The sequence below is a fragment of the Emys orbicularis genome, chromosome 12, assembly GCF_028017835.1.
Source record: "Emys orbicularis isolate rEmyOrb1 chromosome 12, rEmyOrb1.hap1, whole genome shotgun sequence".
Lineage (NCBI taxonomy): Eukaryota > Metazoa > Chordata > Testudines > Emydidae > Emys > Emys orbicularis.
Genome location: NC_088694.1, coordinates 36,476,401 through 36,497,772, shown reverse-complemented (window position 1 = coordinate 36,497,772; position 21,372 = coordinate 36,476,401). Strand labels below are relative to the sequence as shown.

General features: G+C 45.8%; 1 protein-coding gene across 1 annotated transcript in view; it reads right to left on the bottom strand.

Moving 5' to 3' along the window:
• Window positions 1–11,997: 11,997 nt before the first annotated feature.
• The window catches only part of LOC135887184 (cytosolic phospholipase A2 gamma-like), a 37,662-nt gene continuing 28,287 nt past the window's right edge, over window positions 11,998–21,372 (bottom strand). The window contains exons 12-15 of the mRNA XM_065414961.1: window positions 20,891–20,982; window positions 18,363–18,517; window positions 16,658–16,826; window positions 11,998–12,164 (exon numbers count right to left, since the gene is read on the bottom strand). Of these exons, the coding sequence (XP_065271033.1) occupies window positions 11,998–12,164; window positions 16,658–16,826; window positions 18,363–18,517; window positions 20,891–20,982 (583 nt within the window). The remainder of the gene's footprint in view (window positions 12,165–16,657; window positions 16,827–18,362; window positions 18,518–20,890; window positions 20,983–21,372) is intronic.

Sequence of the window (21,372 nt, the reverse complement as noted above, 5' to 3'; positions counted from 1 at the left end):
GGCCCAGCTTGTGGCCACTGTGTTCTGTTTTATAGCCTCAGTCCTATGTGCTTGGGAAGCACAAGTCCAGGCATGTCTGGGGGCATTGCTGAGTCTCCAGGCAAGGTTGAGCAATTCCCCTGGTGTGGCCTCATGCAGGTGGGTCATTGAATTGTAGCTCCTTTGCTGGACAATGGTTGTTGATGGGTTGTTTGTCACCCTAACCGGGTTGTTGCCGGGCCCAGATGGGCCCCGAGATGGCAAACAGGGTTCGTTGCCCGGTGTGCTTTACGCCAATAATCACACCAGGTGTGGAGAAGCAAAACCAACTTTATTCAAAAGCTCTGAATAGCCACTAGGAGACCAACACGTCTCAAATCAAGCGCAGCATATACAAATAAATTTCCCTTTTTATACTCCAAGCTGTTTCTGTGTAAGCCTTTGTCTGTTACTCCCTCTTACCCCTCCCTCCCCTCCCTCCTCGAGCAGTTACAATTAGAAAAATTCCAATTTGTCTGCTTATCTTTTGGCCTTGCAAGCAGTGCAGCAGTCTTCCACCGTCTTATCACTACGGCGTTTGTGAGTGAGCAAAACAGCAGCTGTCTGCTAGAGAAAAGCTGACCATTACATATTTTGCTTTAGCATGTAAGCAGTTAGCATAGAAGTAGGTGAGAGTTCACAAGATGGAGTTCTGTGGTTCAGATAGGCCCAGAGCAAAAGAGTTTCATCGGCACTTTTGGCTTTCCACTCTCCCGAGTTACCTGGTAGCTATGCCTAGTGACACCAACAACCCCTCCTTTGAGAACACTCAACAAACCTTTGTCAGAGTTTTCTCATACTTTAAAGACAAAATGTGATTAAGCTCCATACAATCAGGATTATCAATAAGAGAATATAAAGGAACTTCTGGGGTATGGGAGGTACAAATCTTACATATTAGCACTTTACAGCAAGCGAGCAAAAGGAAAAGGACAAAACATATCACAACACCTGTGAACAAGATGCGAACAATGCCTCCCCCTAGTCCTCCTAGACCAGGTAACCAACCCCAAAGGGAATTAAAAATAGTGGGTTCCCCTTCCTGGGCCTTCCACTGATTCAAGGCCTGTTTGGCTGACAAGATATGCTTGTTAATATCCTGTGACAACTCTGGGACATAGGTACAACATTCTTCTCCAATAAGGGCACATACACCGCCCCGTAAAGCTAACACATAATCTAGGGCTTGGCGGTTCTGCAAAGCCAGCAGTCGAAGCTGGTACAGCTCAGAATTTATGCATTTCTCTATGGCCAGGGTATCACTGGCAAACTGAGTGAGAAATTTAGACAGTCTTCTGTAGAGTTGGGTTAGCTGTCCCACTCCATAGGTAGGGAGGAATATCATCCCAAACCTGTCTCCTTCACCAATGGGTTCAATGGTAGCTCTCAGGGACTGATAGTACCTAGGGTGACCTGAGGGAACCTTGGTGAGAACGTGGAGGGGAGGAGCGAGATAGCCTTTGTAACAGCTACCATGCCAACCATTAAGAAGCCATTTGTAGGCACTAGTACCACAAACCCAGAATGCTTCACCATAACTAGCCTTTCCATTGGTACCTTGTAGGTCCCATAGGGTGGCTTGTGGGAAAGGGCAAAGAATGCAGCGCCGGTTTGCCAACCAGTGGCATTTAGTAAAGGAACAGTGAGACTTATACCAGGACCAATATAAAATCTGCACCTACTAATGCCTGCAAACCAGGTATGATTACTTGTACTGGCTTGCTGATAACATATGAGACCAGTGGGTGGAGAGTGTAGACGAATAGGCTGGGGCTTAAGAGTACTACTATAGTGGGAATTCCAAGAGCCATTGTGTAGGCCATAAGGAGCTTCTGCAGTACAGTTAGATCGCAAACTCAAATTGTCAGAGGTGCTACTGCTGGTAACCATCCACCTTTGATAATAGTCTGACCAATTTTGGGGAACTACTCTCCAGGGCAATCCAGCCGAATGGTGGGGAGTCTGGGCACATATCCAACAGTTGGAGAGATTGAACTCACGGGCAAAGGCAATTTTTAGGGCCTCGTATGAGTTGGTAGCCATGTCTGCAGGGATGGCTCCCCATCCTGCATGCGATGTGGATGAAACATTAGGTAACAGAAGGAGTGCTTCTGTGACAAAAAGGAATGTTGTGAGAGATCCTAAACCTGAACCCATATTGTGATTACAACAACCCAAATGCCCAGAAGATAAGAATTATTGACACTAAACAAGTTAAAAAATAACAAGACCAAATACATAGGTCTCAAGGCTGCTTCCCCACTCTGAACTTTAGGGTACAAATGTGGAGGCCTGCATGAAAACTTCTAAGCTTAACTACCAGCTTAGATCTGGTCCACTGCCACCACTCTCGATGCTAATTCCCTTCCCTGGGTAGCCTTGAGAGACTCTTCACCAATTCCCTGGTGAATACAGATCCAAACCCCTTGGATCTTAAAACCAGGAGAAATTAACCATCCCCCCTCCTCCCTTCCACCAACTCCTGGTGGATCAAGATCCAACCCCCTTGGATCTAAAAACAAGGAAAATCAATCAGGTTCTTAAAAAGAAGGCTTTTAATTAAAGAAAAAGGTAAAAATCATCTCTGTAAAAAAAGGATGAAAAATAACTTGACAGGGTAATCAAACTTAAAGAGCCCAGAGGACCCCCCTCTAGCCTTAGGTTCAAAGTTACAGCAAACAGAGGTAAACACCCTAGTAAAAGGTACATTTACAAGTTGAGAAAACAAAGGTAAACTAACACGCCTTGCCTGGCTGTTTACTTACAAGTTTGAAATATGAGAGACTTGTTCAGAAAGATGTGGAGAGCCTGGATTGATGTCTGGTCCCTCTTAGTCCCAAGAGCGAACAACCCCCAAAACAAAGAGCACAAACAAAAGCCTCCCCCTGCCCCAAGATTTGAAAGTATCTTGTCCCCTTATTGGTCCTTTGGGTCAGGTGTCAGCCAGGTTACCTGAGCTTCTTAACCCTTTACAGGTAAAAGGATTTTGGAGTCTCTGGCCAGGAGGGACTTTATAGTACTGTACACAGGAGAACTGTTACCCTTCCCTTTATAGTTATGACAATAGGCCAGGTCGGCCTTCTGTGAGAAAATAAAACCAATGCTCAGGGTTCTCGTGGAGAATGCTGTGGCTGTTCAGAGAGATCATCAGGCATTCCCAAAGACCCTTACTGTCTTTTGAATAACAGCTTAAGTCCCAAATCGTCATTAGCAGTCTTCTCAGCAGGCTGGACAGTCCACTGTTCAGGAGCGGGTACTGCTTTCAGTCGAGAGTGATGAATCCAGTTCTTGTGTCCTTCGACCTTTGCCGCTGTGTGGGAAACAAGCAGGACTATGTGGGGTCCCTTCCACTTCTCTTGGAGAGGTTCGTCCTTCCAGGTCCGCACGAGAACGGAGTCAACAGGTTGAAAGGAGTGGACCGGGGCATCCAGCAGAAGAGGCTGTGAATCTTTGGTGTATCTGTGATGAGAAGAAAGAACAGCAGACAGAGAGCACATGTACTGAGACAAGAAACCACACCCCATCTCCCACTCCCCTGCCAGAACCGGTGTACCATTCAGAGGCCATGCCCTTCCAAACATAATCTCGAAGGGACTAAGCCCTAACCTACCCTTGGGGAGAGCACGAATGAGGAGTAACACAAGGGGCAAAGCATCAGGCCACCTAAGAGAGGCCTCCTGACAGACCTTTGAGAGGTGTCGCTTGAGTGTCTGATTTGTGCGTTTCACTCCTCCACTGGCTTGTGGTCGCCATGGTGTGTGGAGCTTCCAGGGGATTTGCAGAGCACTTGATATCTTTTGAACCACTTGAGATGTGAAGTGTGTTCCATTATCAGATTCCATCCACTGGGGGAGGCCGAAGCGAGGAATGATCTCCTTGACAAACTTAAGAGCCACTGTCTTGGCAGTGTTGTTACGACATGGGAAGGCTTCAGGCCATCCACTGAATCGATCCACCAAGACGAGGAGGTACCTGTATCCTTGGGTCCTGGGAAACTCAGTAAAGTCTATTTGCCACACCAATCCTGAGCCTGGGGTAGGTTCCAGAGTGACTGATAACACTGCTACTCCTGGTCGAGGGTTGTTCTTTTGGCAGATTAAACATTCAGCCTGTACCTGTGATGCTAGGGGTTTAAGTCCAGAGGTTAGAAAATATTTATTCATAAGCTGGGTAAGAGCCTCTTTGCCTGCGTGGGTGGTTTGATGCAGTTTCTGCAACACCGGTCGGATCAGGCCCTTGGGCAGGAGGATTTTTCCCTGTGTGGAATAAAGCCATCCCTCCTTTTCCTGGAGACTGAGACTGTCAGCCAGGTTTCTGTCATCATGGGAGTACTGAGGGGCTACAAGCTCACCCACTGATGGGATGAGGGCATGCATTTGGGCATTCTCCTCTGTTGGTGACTTCAGGGTATCAGCATGCTTGGCTTCCCTGTCTGCTCTGGCATTGCCCTTGGTTACATCTTGATCTTCCCTCTGATAAGCTTTGCAATGTACCACTGCTACTGCTGAGGGGAGTTGTACCGCTTCTAACAGCTGGAGAATTTGAGACCCATGCTTAACCGGAGAACCTTGGGCTGTTAGCATTCCCCTTTGCTTCCACAATCCAGCATGAGCATGCAATACCCCCAAAAGCATACTTTGAATCAGTAAAGATATTAACCCGTTTGTCTTTTGCCAGCCCGAGTGCACGAGTTAGGGCCACTAGTTCAGCAAGTTGGCCAGATGTCCCAGCAGGTAAACTTTTAGCTTCCACGGTATCATGGAGAGACACAATAGCATAACCCGCCCTCCTTTGCCCATCCACAACAGTACTACTGCCATCCATATACCATTCCAAGTCAGCATTTGGGAGTGGTTGCTCTTTTAAATCTGGGCAGCTAGAGTAGTGTACATCTATGATTTCTAGACAGTCATGTTCCTGCTTTTCTATCTCTGGTAACAGGGTAGCTGGATTAAGGGAGGGACAGGTTTGCAGGGTAACTTCAGGATTCTCTAACAGTTTGTCTTGGTACCGAGCAACCCGAGCCTGTGTGATCCAAAGACCACCCTTAGTATCCAGCAGGGCTTGAACCATATGGGGAATATACACTTGCACAGTTCCTCCCAGTGTCAGTTTTTCAGCTTCCCCAAGCACTAGGGCAGTGGCTGCGACGGCCCTCAAACATGCTGGCCAACCCTTTGAAACTTGATCCAGTTGCTTAGAGAAATATGCCATGGGACGTTTCCAGGTACCTAGTAACTGAAATGCCCTGTTCGCTTCTGGGGACCAGTGAAAGGGGTCGTGATCCGCTCCCTTAACACATTCATACAGAGGTTTAGCCCACAGTCCAAACTCTGGGATCCATACTCTGCAAAAACCTGCCATGCCCAAAAAAATGCTCTAAGACGTTTACAGTTACTAGGGATAGGAACTTGGCAGATAGCCTCTTAAATGACAGAAAGGAGGCTTTCTCTCTGTCTGATGTGAAATCCCAGATACTGAACTTCAGAGAGTGCAATTTGAGCTTTGCTTCGAGCTACCCTATATCCTCGGAGTCCAATAAAGTTCAGGAGACTCACAGTAGCTTTAAGACAAGGGATTAGACCCACAGCAGCAGTTAGCAAATCATCTACATATTGCAGAAGGAGGGCTTTGTCCTCATTGTCCCACTCCTCCAAGTCTCTGGCCAGAGCCTGTCCGAACAGAGTGGCGGGAATTTTTAAATCCCTGAGCCAATACTGTCCAGCAAAGCTGCTTTTTAACCCTTCTGTTGTCCTCATTATGCCTTGCAGTATTTTGCAGATCTCACAGTTGCTTGGGCACATTCAGGCCCCCCTTTCTCTTGGTTGTCAGCCAAGTCCTTGCTGTGAACAATGTCCTTGGATAGAGCCAGCATGACTGAGCTGCTAGCTATATTTTCCTGTTAACTCATTCTGTGCTTTTTCCTTCTCCCTTTCTCGGCTTCTTCTAACTTACAAAAGAACCTTCCACTCTTCACTCATACACCTTTTCTCCAACCACTAACACATACTCATTGCCATTATACATCCTTTCAGTAACATAACTTCTATACAGAGCTTTGAAGCAACAAACCAGCACAAGCACACTCACTTCTGAGGATTCCACTCTGTACAACCTCTGGTGTCCAATAGCTTTTCTTTTTAAACTTTAAATGCCTTCTTCCTTGCTTCCTCCTTAGACTTAGCTATAACCTGATTCCGCTCCACTTCAGACAACAAGGTTCTCATAAGTATATTGCAATCATCCCAGTCAGGCTTATGGCTAGCCAGACACCCTTCAAAGACTGAAATAAACCTGCTTGGATTCGTCGAGAACTTCCCTGCCTCTGCCTTGAAAGCAGCTAAATGTACAGGGTTAAAAGGTACTGACACAATCTGGGTTGCACGATTCTGTGTTCCTGGACAGACTACCACATTCTCAGTAATCAACGGATACAATCCCACCGGGGGGGAGGTACTCTCTGAAGCCTGTGGGGGTGGAGGAGCCGAAGGGGACACCGATTCTGCCATTACAACAGTAGGAGGGTTCTGGGGTTTAGCAGCCATTACTACCGAGTCTGTCGGAGTCAAATGGCACTTGAGCAAAATATCAGTCCTATTTCTTAACACCATAAACGTATACACATAGAAATGTTCATTCCATTTACCTGTTCTCTGACAAAACAAAAGTAACTGAAGGATCGTGTTGTAATTAAGTGATCCTTCCGGTGGCCACCTTTCTTGGCACTCTAGCTGATACTGAGGCCAATTAACTGTACAGAACCTTTTCAATTTACTTTTAATCAACTGGTCAGATCCAAACACTTTCCAGTTCCCCAGAATGCATTCTAAGGGTGTACACTGTACCCTGCCAGCTGTACTCTGTTCCTGCCCCATACTGAGGGAGACTCTGGGCATCCCCAGGTCAAAACAGATAAAGTCCCCACTGGACTGTTCCTACCTTATCCAAGGGTCCGGTTCTGCACCGTCGCCCCCAATTGCTTCTCCACTACTCGAGTGCGTTGCACCGTTGTGCCCTCCGGGGTCGAGCAAAACACGTCTCCGCCGAGGCCCCTGATGAAGTCACCAGTGCGCGCTGGGCGTCGGTCGTCGCTGTAATCCGTCGGCCGCCAGGAGGGATCCGGGCAAGGCTAAATTTCAGCCTCGAGCCCCACGTTGGGCGCCAAAACTGTTGTCAGGCCCAGATGGGCCCCGAGATGGCAAACAGGGTTCGTTGCCCGGTGTGCTTTACGCCAATAATCACACCAGGTGTGGAGAAGCAAAACCAACTTTATTCAAGAGCTCTGAATAGGCACTAGGAGACCAACACGTCTCAAATCAAGTGCAGCATATACAAATAAATTTCCCTTTTTATACTCCAAGCTGTTTCTGTGTAAGCCTTTGTCTGTTACTCCCTCTTACCCCTCCCTCCCCTCCCTCCTCGAGCAGTTACAATTAGAAAAATTCCCATTCGTCTGCTTATCTTTTGGCCTTGCAAGCAGTGCAGCAGTCTTCCACCGTCTTATCACTACGGCGTTTGTGAGTGAGCAAAACAGCAGCTGTCTGCTAGAGAAAAGCTGACCATTACATATTTTGCTTTAGCATGTAAGCAGTTAGCATAGAAGTAGGTGAGAGTTCACAAGATGGAGTTCTGTGGTTCAGGTAGGCCCAGAGCAAAAGAGTTTCATCGGCACTTTTGGCCTTCCACTCTCCCAAGTTACCTGGTAGCTATGCCTAGTGACACCAACAGGGTGTTGGTCACTTGCCTTGCTGTTGCCTCTGGGGCAATATCTGGCTGCTTCCCCAGCTTACAACATATTTTAGTGACAACCATACAACACAATTCTCATAACTTCATATGCATTAATGATACATCTATATGGACAGAGAAATGATTTTCAGCAGATCATAATCTTTTTCCCGATACCTCACAAGGCCTGCTTTATATGTAAGATCACGATTATATAAAAATGAGGAATATGGGGGGTTACAGGGTGCTCCCCCAAGGTATAGAATGTCACAGGGAGTGGCCCAGAATCCTGCCCCCTTGATCTTTTGTTATTCAGCCCCAATGGAATAGCTTCAGTAGTAGTCACTGGGGGTGCTACATGTCTGAATATCCCATAGCCCAGTGTTTTCAACACTCCCCTGAGAGGTTGCAGATCTCTGCTGAAATACTTTCTCCCCCTCAGGCAGAGGGGGGACTTCGAGGGGGGGGTTCTTACATCCCAGGGTAGTGATCTAATCACTGAGCTAAAAGTCATGAGTTCGTTCCTCTTCCCCCCACTCCGGCTTCTTCCAAAAAACACGTTAAGCTCCGAACTCAAAGACAGTGTTCAGAGCTGAGCATCCCAAGCTAAGGTAGGTGCTGAACATCCTGAGAGGGGCAGGGCTTAGCACACAGTCCTCTCCTTGGCATCTCCCATGGTCTAGCTTGGCCAGCTCCCAGGATGGGGTATCTTATATGGAGCCCATTCTTAGATGTCTATTCCTGCCTTTTCATTGCATAGGGGCCTGGGCACCTCATTCAGGATTTGTGGATCCCAGTGATTTTCTAGGCACCTGCAATTTATGTCTCAGCATTACAATGCCTAATGGCTGGTCTACACTGAAAAGGTACATCAACAGAGATGTAGCTATTCTGACCTAATGCCTGGTGTAGACAGCAATAGGTTGACGGAATAATTCTTCCTAGCTTCTGCCTCTAGAGGAGGTAAATGACTTACAGGACCCCTCTCATCGCTGTAGTGAGCGTCTACACTGAAGTGCTACAGCTGTGCAACTGTATCATTTTAAGCATAGACATAGCCTATGTCCCTTTGTGAATTTAGTTCTTTGTGCTCCCACTTACTATGGAAGAATCAGACAGTGGTGGAACAAAGTGAGGCTATTTCTAGCACTGAGACACACAGGGTGAAAAATGATAGGACGTTATAGTTTATTTATTTAATATTCATCATGCAGAAGGAAAGAGGGTTGTAAAATGTTATTGCCACACACAGCACAAGAAAAACTATTTGGAAATTAACAAGCAATAAATTTTACCATTATAAATAACAGGCCAGATTCTAACAGAGTAAATGTGAAGTAACATCATCAGCTTCAGTAAAAACAAGGAGGAGTCCTTGTGGCACCTTAGAGACTAACAAATTTATTTTGCCATAAGCTTTCATGGGCTAAACCCCACTTCATCAGATGCATGGAGTGGAAAATACAGGAGCAGGTATAAATACATGAAAATATGTGATTTGCCTTACCAAGTGTCAGGTCAGTCTAAGGAGACAATTCAATTGACAGCAGGATACCAAGGGAAGAAAAATAATTTTTGAAGTGGTAATGAGAGTGGCCCATTCCAGACAGTTGACAAGAAGGTGTGAGTAACAATAGGGGGAAATTAGTATTGCGGAAATTAGGTTTAGGTTTTGTAATGACCCAACCACTCCCAGTCTTTATTCAGGCCTAATCCTAAATAAATGTGTTAGTCTCTAAGGTGCCACAAGGACTCCTCGCTGTTTTTGCTGATACAGACTAATACGGCTACCACTCTAAAGCTTCAGTAAAGTTACTCATCATTTACCAGGCATGTATATAAAATTGGAAGATTGCTCACAGCTGGGCGCAAACTTCATTTCTTCCTTTCCCTTTGTAAACTAGGAAATCCCACAGTGAAATCTTGCAGACACATTTGTTTGCTGGGCAGCTGTAATATTATGATTCCGAAGAGTGTAAATTTCTGTGTTATTGTGGTGCCATTTGATCACTGACAAACTAACATGCATGTTTGTGTGTCTTACAAAATCTATCTATCTATCTATCTATCTAAAAAGGACTTGGCTCCCAGCTACCATATTCTGCACCTAAAGCACAGCGTCAGGCCTCACTTGGATTCACCAAACCTCCACTCAGTTGTCACTGGACCCTGTAGACATCTTTTCTCAGTTGACACTTTTCTCAGTTGACACTCAGTTTTGGCAGTAAGAGTTCCCTAGATGCTCTGAGCATGCGCATGGCTGTCCTGCTCTAGGCATACTGATGCCTAAGCCCCACAGCAGTGCGGGAACTGGGAGAAGACAGGCATTCCTCCACATAGCTCACCTGCGGGCCCACTTTTGTAGGCTGTAGACCTGGGGAACTGGAGCCTGGGTCTCTGAACTGAGAGCCATCAGGCTTCTCATAAGAACATAAGAATGGCCATACTGGGTCAGACCAAAGGTCCAGCTAGCCCAGTATCCCGTCTTCTGATAGTGCCGAATGCCAGGTGCCCAGAGGGAATGAACAGATCATTGAGTGATCCATTCCTTGTCACCCTTTCCCAGTGTCTGGCAAAGAGAGGCTAGGGACACCATCCCTGCCCATCCTGGCTAATAGCTATTGATGGACCTATCCTCCAAGAACATAGCTAGTTCTTTATTGAACCCTGTTATAGTCTTGGCCTTCACAACATCCTCTGGCAAGGAGTTCCACAGGTTGACTGTGCGTTGTGTGAAAAAATACTTCCTTTTATTTGTTTTAAATCTACTGCCTATTAATTTCATTTGGTGACCCCTAGTTCTTGTGTTATGAGAAGGAATAAATAACACTTCCCTATTTACTTTCTCCACACCAGTCATGATTTTATAGACTTCTATCATATCCACCCTTAGTCGTCTTTTTTCCAAGCTGAAAACCCTAATAATTTTTGTTGCCCTTTTCTGAACCTTTTGCAATTCCAATATATCTTTTTTAAGATGGGGCGACCACATCTGCATGCAGTATTCAAGATGTGGGCGTACTATGGATTTATATAGAGGCAGTATGATATTCTCTGTCTTATTATCTATCCCTTTCTTAATGATTCTCAACATATTGTTCACTTTTTGGACTGCCACTGCACACTGAATGGATGCATTCAGAGAACTACCGACAATGACTCCAAGATATCTTTCTTGAATGGTAACAGATAATTTATACCCCATCATTTTATATGTATAGTTGGTATTATGTTTTCCAATGTGTATTACTTTGCATTAATCAACATTGAATTTCATCTGCCATTTTGTTTCCCAGTCAACCAGTTTTAAGAGATCCTTTTGTAGCTCTTTGCAGTCTGCCTGGAATTAACTATTTTGAGTAGTTTTGTATCATATTCAAATTTTGCCACCTCACTGTTTACTCCTTTTTTCAGATCATTTATGAATATGTTGACTAGGACTGGGCCCAGTACAGACCCCTGGGGGACACCACTATTTACCTCTCTGCATTCTGAAATCTGACCATTTATTCCTACCCTTTGTTTCCTATCTTTTAACCAGTTACCAATTCATGAAAGGACCTTTCCTTCTCATGCTTGCTTTCTCTCTGTCTGGCCAAAATTGTCTTTAATCCGCAGTGGAACGGCTTGAACAGGGGGATTTAAGACTACCCCGCGATCAGACTACCCCACTGCCCAGTGATGAGGGCACCCACCTCATAAGTAGCATATATGCTTCAAATCCCTTCCCCCATGAGGCAAAGAGAGAAATTGATCTGCGGTCTTCTCCATCCCAGGTGAGTATGCTACCGACTGGGCTAACAGTTATGAGGGAGGCCATCTTCCTCCTTCTCACATCACGGCTCAGGCTCCATTGGTGAGGTAGGCAGAGGAACGCCTGTCTTTCACAGGTCAGGAATCACTCTGGGGTTTAGGAACCTGGACACCAAGATGGTGGCTGCAGTGCACATGCCCCGAGGCTGAAACATAGGCATCTAAGGATATTTCATTGCAACAACTTAGGTGCCAAGGGAGTTTAGGCACTATAGGATTTCGCAGCACCTGAACAAGATTTTTGTGAATCCCAGGGGTGCCTAAATGTGGGACTGAGGCACCTAAAGTGGCAGATAGGTTCCTAAATCCCTTTGTGAATCTAACCCAGGGAAACTAACTCCTTCTACTGCATTTAGGTTTGAAATAGTCACATTGCCGCTCAGGTCCAGGCTCAGATTTTCCGTCCTTCTTGAACACGAGCAAAACAGAGACATGGTTTTAAAACTTCTTGGTGGAGGAGGACACAATCTGCTGGATCTCCTCCCGAATCCTCTCCTTGTTGTTGGATACGTTCATCTTCGCTCTTTTGAGGAGTTCTTTGACATCATCCTCTTTGTAGGAAAAATGAAAGGTGGAATACCTCTCTCTGAAGTCATGTATTTTATCTAGAAATAAAAGGGGTGAGTAAGTGCCAAAGAGAGGAAAACAGTGGTACTGTTTTACACTTTTACAGATTCCAGAAGCATAGAATCCAGGTACCTAAAGAGGCATGGGAACAACATGGCCAACTCCTGAGGTTTTCATAGAATCATAGAAATGTCAGGCTGAAAAGACCTCAAGAGGTCACTAAGTCCAGCTTCCTGTGCTGACACATGAGCAAGTGAACCTACACCATCCCTGACAAGTGTTTGTCCAAGCTGTTCCTAAAATCTTCTATGGTGATTCCACTACATCCTTTGGAAGCCATTCCAAAGTGTAACTAGCCTTAGACACTGGAGAAAGTGGCATGAAGTGATTGGGAAGGGGACAAGGTTGCCTGGAAGCCATGGGGTAAGGTTGTGCACCGTCCCTAGGACTCAGATTTGGTGCCAGAGATGTGATATAAGAACAATGGACTTTTATTTGTGGGACCCTGGTACCTGAAAGGGGTGGATTTACATTGTGACCTGGCTGAAGGGACATGTCCTGGGAAAAGGTGATCCACCAGCATAGGTGCCAACTCCATGGGTGCTCCGGGACTGGAGCACTCACGGGGAAAAACGTATCGGGTGCTCCACAGCCACCGGCAGCCAAGCTCCCCCCTCCTCACCTCCTTCTCCTCCCCCACCGAGCACACCGCGTTCCCGCTCCTCCCCCTCCCTCCCAGTGCTCCCTCCCCCCACCTAACAGCTGTTTGGCGGTGCTTAGGACTTTCTGGGAGGAAGGGAGAGGAGAGGGGATGTGGCACACTCAGGGGAGGAGGTGTAGAAGGGGTGGGGGGGCGGGGACTTGGGAGAAGGGGTGGAATGGGGGGCGCGGACTTGGAGGAAGGGGGCGGGGTGGGGCAAGGGTCAAGCACCCACCGGGCAGAGGGGAAGTCGGTGCCTTTGTCCACCAGAGCGGCCATCAGCTGGGGGCTGTAGATGGGGAGAGAGCTGCTATGCCACCCCTGGCCACAAGGAGATGCTTTAATGGTGAGTTCCCCCTTCCCAACTCTTTCAGTTTATCTACTTTATTTCCCTTCCCTTTGAAAACTAGGGAAAATGCAGAGTAATCTGCCAGCTACCTTTGTTTGCTGGGCAGCTGTAAGGTTGATGGGAGTTAAATCCTTTTGAGGATCTGCATTTGCATTTACAGTGCAGCAGGTCAAAGCTGAATCTGTCCACTGAGTCCAAACAAGTCTGTATCTCATGTAATTCACATGTCGACAGGCTAAAAGGAAGTGTAAGTGACATGAGTTATGCCTCCTTTCCACTACCTGCTGAAGGTGGCCTACTCATGCCATTAATGATCTGGATGGTGGGTGGACTGCACCCACAGCAAGTTCGCGGATGACACTAAGCTAGGGGGAGAGGTAGATATGCTGGAGGGTAGGGATAGGGTCCAGAGTGACCTTGACAAATTGGACGATTGGGCTACAAGAAATCTGATGCAGAGTCCTGAACTTAGGACAGAAGAATCCCATGCACTGCTACAGGCTGGGGACCGACTGGCTAAGCGGCAGTTCTGCAGAAAGGGACCTGGGGATTACAGTGGACAAGAAGCTGAATATGAGTCAACAGTGTGTCCTTGTTGCCAAGAAGGCTAACGGCATATTGGGCTGTGTTAGTAAGAGCATTGCCAGCAGATTGAGGGAAGCGATTATTTTGCACTGGGTGAGGACACATCTGGAGTACTGCATCCAGTTTTGGGGGCCCCACAACAGAAAGGATGTGAACAAATTGGAGAGAGTCCAGCGGAGGACAACGAAAATGATTAGGGGGCTGGGGCACATGACTTATGAGGAGAGGCTGAGGGAACTCGGCTTATTTAGTCAGCAGAAGAGAAGAGTGAGGGGGGATTTGATAGCAGCCTTCAACTACCTGAAGAGGATGGAGCTAGGCTGTTCTCAGTGGTGGCAGATGACAGAACAAGGAACAATGGTCTCAAGTTGCAGTGGGGGAGGTCTAGGTTGGATATTAGGAAAAACTATTTCACTAGGAGGGTGGTGAAGCACTGGAATGAGTTACCTAGGGAGGTGGTGGAATCTCCATCCTTAGGAGTTTTAAAAGCCCAGCTTGACAAAGCCCTGGCTGGGATGATTTAGTTGGGGTTGGTCCTACTTTGAGCAGGGGATTGGACTAGATGACCTCCTGACATCTCTTCCAACCCTAATCTTCTATGATTCTATTATCTCCTCTCAATTACACAAGGTGTAAATCCAGAGAAATTCATTTGATTTTGATAAAATATAAATAAAACACTTTAAAACATTGATCAATAAAGATTTGCACTTTTGGCTTTAAAAGCATGAATCAAATGGGCTAATTTCTGTCCCCACGGTGACTCTCAATGAACTGAAAAGCAGCAAATTTAAAACTGGTGATGGGGAACTATTTTGCAGAGCACACAAGTGATCCGTGGAACTCAATACTGCAGAGAACTAGCAGGGCCTGGTTCTCAATAGGATTGTAGGAAGGATTGGATATTATTTATAAATCCATGATTATATCAGACTGAATTAAAATATAATGTAAAAGATATAAACCTCCCTGCATCAGCCCATACATAAGCTAATTTTCTGGGAAAGTTTTATTCATAATTATTTATTACAGTGCTTCGTGCCCCTCCTTCTGACTCATATGGTGCTGGCCACTGTCAGAGTCAGGAAAGAGGGCTAGATGGTGGATGGTGGCAATATTTGAGCTCCTCTGCTCATTTTCACCAATGTCAATCAGGAGTAGCTCCCTTTAAATCAGCGATACAGACACATGGGGCTAGATTCACAGCGGACTTCAGGTGTTGGGACACTGAGAGTTATGGTGCCTAAGTTTTAGACCCCTAGAAAATCACTGGGATTCACAAAGGCTGAGTTAGGTGCCCAGGCTCCCTGTGCATGAATGAAGAGAGACAGGTTCCTTGGAAAGTGATCCATGAAAGCCAGCGCACTAGGCTGGGAGCGGCCTAAGCTAATCCATGAGAGAAGACCAGGAGAGGGGTATGTGCTAAGCACTGAGGGAGTTCAGCAGCCAAGTCCTTGTTGAACAAGGTCAAATGCAGAGTCCTGCACTTAGGTCGGAAGAATCCCATGCACTGCTACAGACTAGGGACCGAATGGCTAGGCAGCAGTTCTGCAGAAAAGGACCTAGAGATTACAGTGGACAAGAAGCTGGATATGAATCAACAGTGTGCCCTTGTTGCCAAGAAGGCTAACAGCATTTTGGGCTGTATAAGTAGGAGCATTGCCAGCAGATCGAGGAACGTGATCTTTCCCCTCTATTCAGCATTGGTGAGGCCTCATCTGGAGCACTATGTCCAGTTTTGGGCCCCACACTACAAGAAGGATGTGGAAAAATTTGAAAGAGTCCAGCAGCAGGCAACAAAAATGATTAGGGGGCTGGGGCACATGACTTATGAGGAAAGTCTGAGGGAACTGGGATTATTTAGTCTGCAGAAGAGAAGAATGGGGAGGGGGGATTTGGTAGCTGCTTTCAACTACCTGAAAGGGGTTCCAAAGAGGATGGATCTAGACTGTTCTCAGTGGTAGCAGATGACAGAACAAGGAGTAATGGTCTCAAGTTGCAGTGGGGGAGGTTTAGGTTGGACATTAGGAAAAACCTTTTCACTAGTGGGGTGGTGAAGCACTGCAATGGGTTACCAAGGGAGGTGGTGTAATCTCATTCCTTAGAGGTTTTTAAGGTCAGGCTTGACAAAGCCCTGTCTGGGATGATTTAGTTGGGGATTGGTCCTGCTATGAGCAGAGGGATGGACTAGATGACCTCCTGAGGTCCCTTCCAACCCTGATATTCTATGATTCTATGATTCAAGTCAGGGCTGGAAGGAGGCACCTGTCTTTACTTGGGGTTCTCAGCTGTGGAGACAAAGACTCTTTAGCCTGGTGGTTACAGTTCTTACACAGGCTGTGAGGGGCCCAGTCCCTCTACTCTGCTGACTCTCCAATTATTTATCCAAAGTGTAACAGCTTCAAGAGGGGCGGCTGATGCAGCCTTACATCAGAATATCCCACAACTCAGTGGGAGTTCAGCTAACAAGTAGCAGATGAAATCCCTTCTCACCCTCAGGCAAAGCGGGGACTTGAACCAGGGCCCTCCACATCCTCGGTGACTGCTGTAACCACTGCGCTAATAGTCATGAGAGAGGGCCTCCCTCCCCTGCATTTGTCAGAGCACACATGTGGGGCCCGATCCAGCAGGCACCAGAGGCTTCTGGAGACCGGGATTGGGCTACAGTGGACATGCCCAGAGACTGACACATAGGCACTGAGAGAACTTTCCTGCAGAAACTTAAGCACTGAGCAAATTTAGGCACCTATGGTGTCTGGTGGCAGTGGAGCAGGGGTTTTGTGATTCCCAGTGAGGCCTTATCCTAACATTTCATTGGGTAAACCGGCAATGAGGTGCCTAAGTCTCTTTGTGAATCTAGCCTATAGACTTTTAGAAGAGGTGTACAATTAAGTTACCTGGACAATTTTCCTTGTTGAAGAGCGGGATGTGCATGACAGTGGGAACGTCCTTCCCTCTGAAGATGTAGCAACTGGAAGGGGTATCTGTGTCCTTCAGCTTTTCTGGGTCTATCTTGGGAAATGGGATGTTATTTGCCTCACAGTACTCGGCAGTTTTCTTGATGGTCTGGGAAGGAGGGAAAAGTGATTTTAAAATAAATAAATAAAAAATTACCAACTCTACTAATAAAATGTGATTCCACTAATATGTCCAGGCTAGAGAGTTAAAAATATGCCTAACCTATGGTATGGAAACATTCCAAAGAGCCCTTAAGGAACTGACAAATAGAAGGCCTCCAATGGAAACCACACATGACCCTGTTCCTATACCCGTGTAGCCAAAATCTTTGTGTAACAATGCATAGTCTGTGGCTGAGCTTTTCAAAACCTCCGAAGGGCTATGAATGCCCAGTTTGCATTGAAATTAGTCCATTAGGTGGCCTTGAAAACTTCAGCTCAAAGTAACAAGCAGGAATACAAACCCAGACATTCAGCTCCAAAAGCACCAGTGTTGTTATTTTTTTTGTTTGTTTTTACAAATTCAAACAAAATCTCTAGCTGTGGCCACTAGAGGGAGACAATATCACTTATGGTGATATGTAAGCCTGAGTTTAGTGAGCTTGCAGAGTTCTAATTGACTTTTGGAACTCAGTTCACATTTCTATTGACCCCATCTCCTCCTGCTAGAGCGCTCTTGTTTCTGTAAAAAGAACAGGAGTACTTGTGGCACCTTAGAGACTAACAAATTTATTTCAGCATAAGCTTTCGTGGGCTGCAGCTCACTTCTTCAGTTTTCATGAAGTTGATGGATTTCCACTCCATACGGCTAAATGCAGTGCCTTGCATAATGACAGGTTTCAAAGTAGCAGCCGTGTTAGTCTGTATCCGCAAAAAGAACAGGAGTACTTGTGGCACCTTAGAGACTAACACTTCTGCAGCCCACGAAAGCTTATGCTGAAATAAATGTGTTAGTCTCTAAGGTGCCACAAGTAAGGCTGCTACTTTGAAACCTGTCATTATGCAAGGCACTGCATTTAGCCGTATAGAGTGGAAATCCATCAACTTCATGAAAACTGAAGAAGTGAGCTGCAGCCCACGAAAGCTTATGCTGAAATAAATTTGTTAGTCTCTCAGGTGCCACAAGTACTCCTGTTCTTTTTGCGGATACAGACTAACACGGCTGCTACTTTGAAACTTGTTTCTGTAGGTACTAAACAAATAAAAAGTGCTCAAACCTATTGATTACCATTCCGGTCATCAGATAGGACTGTGATACACACAAAGGCACACCTTTGGAGTAAGCAGTTTCCATTTTGTACACCGAGTAAAACTGAACTTCAAGGAATTTCCTCTTCATCCATAACATCCAAAGTGAAAGAGAGGTCACACTGAGTCGCTCATGGTCGATCACACTCCCTTATCCCAAACACAAGCGACCTTGGCAGAGAATAAGGTAGATATTCCCAGTATATCCTATACGTCCACACATTTCAAATTGTGATCCACACAGCACCTTCAGGGAATCCAAATTACTGCTGCTAACTACAGTGTAACCTCATTGTGTCATGGGTCAAGTCCTGACTATTTGTGCAGTGCCCTGGGCAATGGATTCTTAATCCTGAATGGGGCTTTGAGTGACATCACAATAAATAACAATAGTTACCTTGAAAGGATCCTTACTGCTGAAGTCAAAGGAAAGGATCAGTTTCACTTTCCTCTCTGGACGCAGAACAAGGGGGTAGGCGGAATTTATGCCAATGCCGGCATCGATCAGGTTGATGACTTCGTCCTTATCCAAGCCAGTGGATTTAGCATCACCTGCGAAAGTGCATCCAAGTATTGTTTTAGGCTGTGATTTTTCCAATGGGTCACAGTGAGGTAGGTGCCCAAATCCTCCTGAATGCCGTGTGAATTTTCAAAGGTGCCTAAACTGGCAGATAAACTCCTAGTGGGATTTCCAAAGGAACCTAACCAGGTTAGGCACCGTCAGGAGTAAGGACCTGCAGCTAGTCTGCTTACATGCTAGCTTAACCTCTTGGCAGTCTAATGAGCACAGCTGGGCCCCCACTGAGTCACCTGATTAGCCCAAGCACCCGACTGGCTGTGGGGATCTGCAGACCTGTTCTTATGACCCATGGCTGTGAGAGTTCCTGCTCCTACCCTGTCCTCAGCCTTGTGCCCACCTTGCCTTGCTGCAGGTAACTGGCTCTGATTCCTGGCCTCTGACTTTGGCTTTGACCCTCAGCTCTGATTCCAGCTACTGGTGCCTGCTGTAACCCCTAGGCCCGACTCCTGTTCTAACTGTTATGCATGACCGCCCCCATCCTTGTCACTGACAGGTACCTAATTCCAATTGAAATTAGTGGGAGTTAGGTGCCTAACCTGCTGGGTGCTTCTGTAATTACCACTAGGGGGCAGACTTGCAAAGGTGGGTCGGTGCCGAAGGATACAGAGATGCCCAATGGGATTTTCAAAAGTGCCCAGGTCCCAGAATGTTAAAGATATTTAGGTGCTGCTGTGTGTGGTGCCTAACAGATTTAGGAGACTACATCTCAATTTTAAAAAGGGATTTAGGCACTTAGGAGCCAAAACCCCATTGACAGATCAGTCACATGTTGCAACGCTGAGTACAGCAACATCTAAATACCTTTAACAATCTGAGTCTGGGTGTCTAACTCCCATTAACCTCAGACGTCTGTCCGTATCTTTAGGCACCAAAATCTTGCCCTTAGCCACTTTGAAAACCTCAGCTTTAATGTTGAGAAATTAGCCTCTAAACCGGCTCAGTAGCACATGGGCATCATCTATTAACACATATTCAAACCAGCATTTGATAAGTATGCATTTTAGGAGAATCCTGGATGACTTATTAAGAAGTTCTGAGTCAGGGAAAATTCAGAATCATACTAGAACCAGGCACGACAAACGTCTGCTTTGACCCTAGCTCACAACAGAGTGGGCAACCACAGCAACAATGCATTGACAATCATGTATTCAAAAAAAGCCCCACATTCCCTTCAGTTGCATTTAGTCCCTTTTATTTACTTCTCATGAACACTCAAAAAGTCAATTAGAGCTGGTCAAAAACTGAAAAAAAGTAATTTCTTCCACCTCCCCAAAACTGTTGAAATTTCAAAGTGGTTTCATTCTACAGGGATGGAAGCGGATTCATTTTCTGTTTTTCATGAACAACAATGACAGAGATTTCAATACAGTAATTCCCCAGAAAACTTTGATACATTTTTTTCTGTGAAAAAGTTGAGTTTAGAAAATGGCCATTTTCTACTCACAATGAATATATCATTTGTGAAATGTTGACCAGCTCCAGAGAGCACCTCATGCCTTACAGATAAACGTGGACTCCTTGTAATATCTTTCTAATAAATCCTTGTAAAGTATGTTTCCACACTGGCTCTCAAATAGCCGTGAGTGGATAATGCAAATTAAAAAATATTCAAAAAAGTTTGTTGGAACAAAAAACAGAAATTCCCTTTTTACTGCTACTTTTATGCTCTCTCGTGCACAAGAATGTTTGTAGGTCTGTGATAATTGTCATAGTCCTCAACATCCTCCCTCTGTGACCTTGAAAAAGTCATTTCTCATTTTTGTACCTCTGTTCTCCATTGGTTCAAAGGGAATAATAAGAGGTCTCTGTCTAGAAGGAAATTTTTACCTGTCATGGGGTACTAGGGTAATATGGCAATAGGGATTACCAAATACAGAATTCGTGATAATTTTCATGACACTATCTTCAAAGCTCTTTATTGGCTATAGTATAGTCATCCCCTCCCATGTCCACCCCTCTGCTGCCCCTATTGCCCATTATACAGTATCACCTTCCCTTCCCAACACCCAACCTCTGCCACCCCCTAATGCCCATTATACTATACAGCTGCCCCTTCCCCACCCCACCCTCTGCTGTCCCTAGTGCCCATTATACAGTATAGCACCCCTTCCCCACCCCCAACCTCTGCTGCCCTTAGTGCCCATTATACTTGAAGGCCATTTGTCTGAGCCAGTATGGTCATTCTTATGTTCTCATCTGCAGCCTATTATACAACACAACTGCCCTTTTCTCATTCCTTTCTGTTTAATCTATTCACTGCCAAAACAGAACCTTGAAAAAGAGAGCAATTCACCCCATGGATGTACATACATGTGGAAAGTACAATTCAAAGGCATTTTGCTTACGACATTTGTACAGAAAGTTATGGGTGCTCCCCCATCTCCAGTGGAAGATACAGATACAGATTTTCCAAAACAATTGACATGCACTCGATACACTTCCTGTTAAGGAAAATAAATAAATTAATAAAAATAAAATCAAAGCTGAAAATAAGTAAAAACAAATAACTAGAGGAAATCTGTAGACATGTTCTTCCTTTTTTCCCCCTCAGTTTTTAGTACGTGTGAGTAGGGACAGAGATGGGTATTTGTTGATCCAAAGGCACTGAGGTAGCGTAGTGCCCCTTGTAGAATAATTTCAATAAACACAGAGGGTATTCTTCCCCTGGGGCTGCTGGACTCAGAAGAACAGGGTGTGCCTGTCTGGTTTTCTAGCTCCCAGACTGACTGACAGAGCCTGTGCTGCCAGAACATCATGATGCAGGTTCTCCTATGTGCTGGGCCATTAGGAGTGGTTGTAGCCCCCACTGAAAATGGAAGTTTCTTTG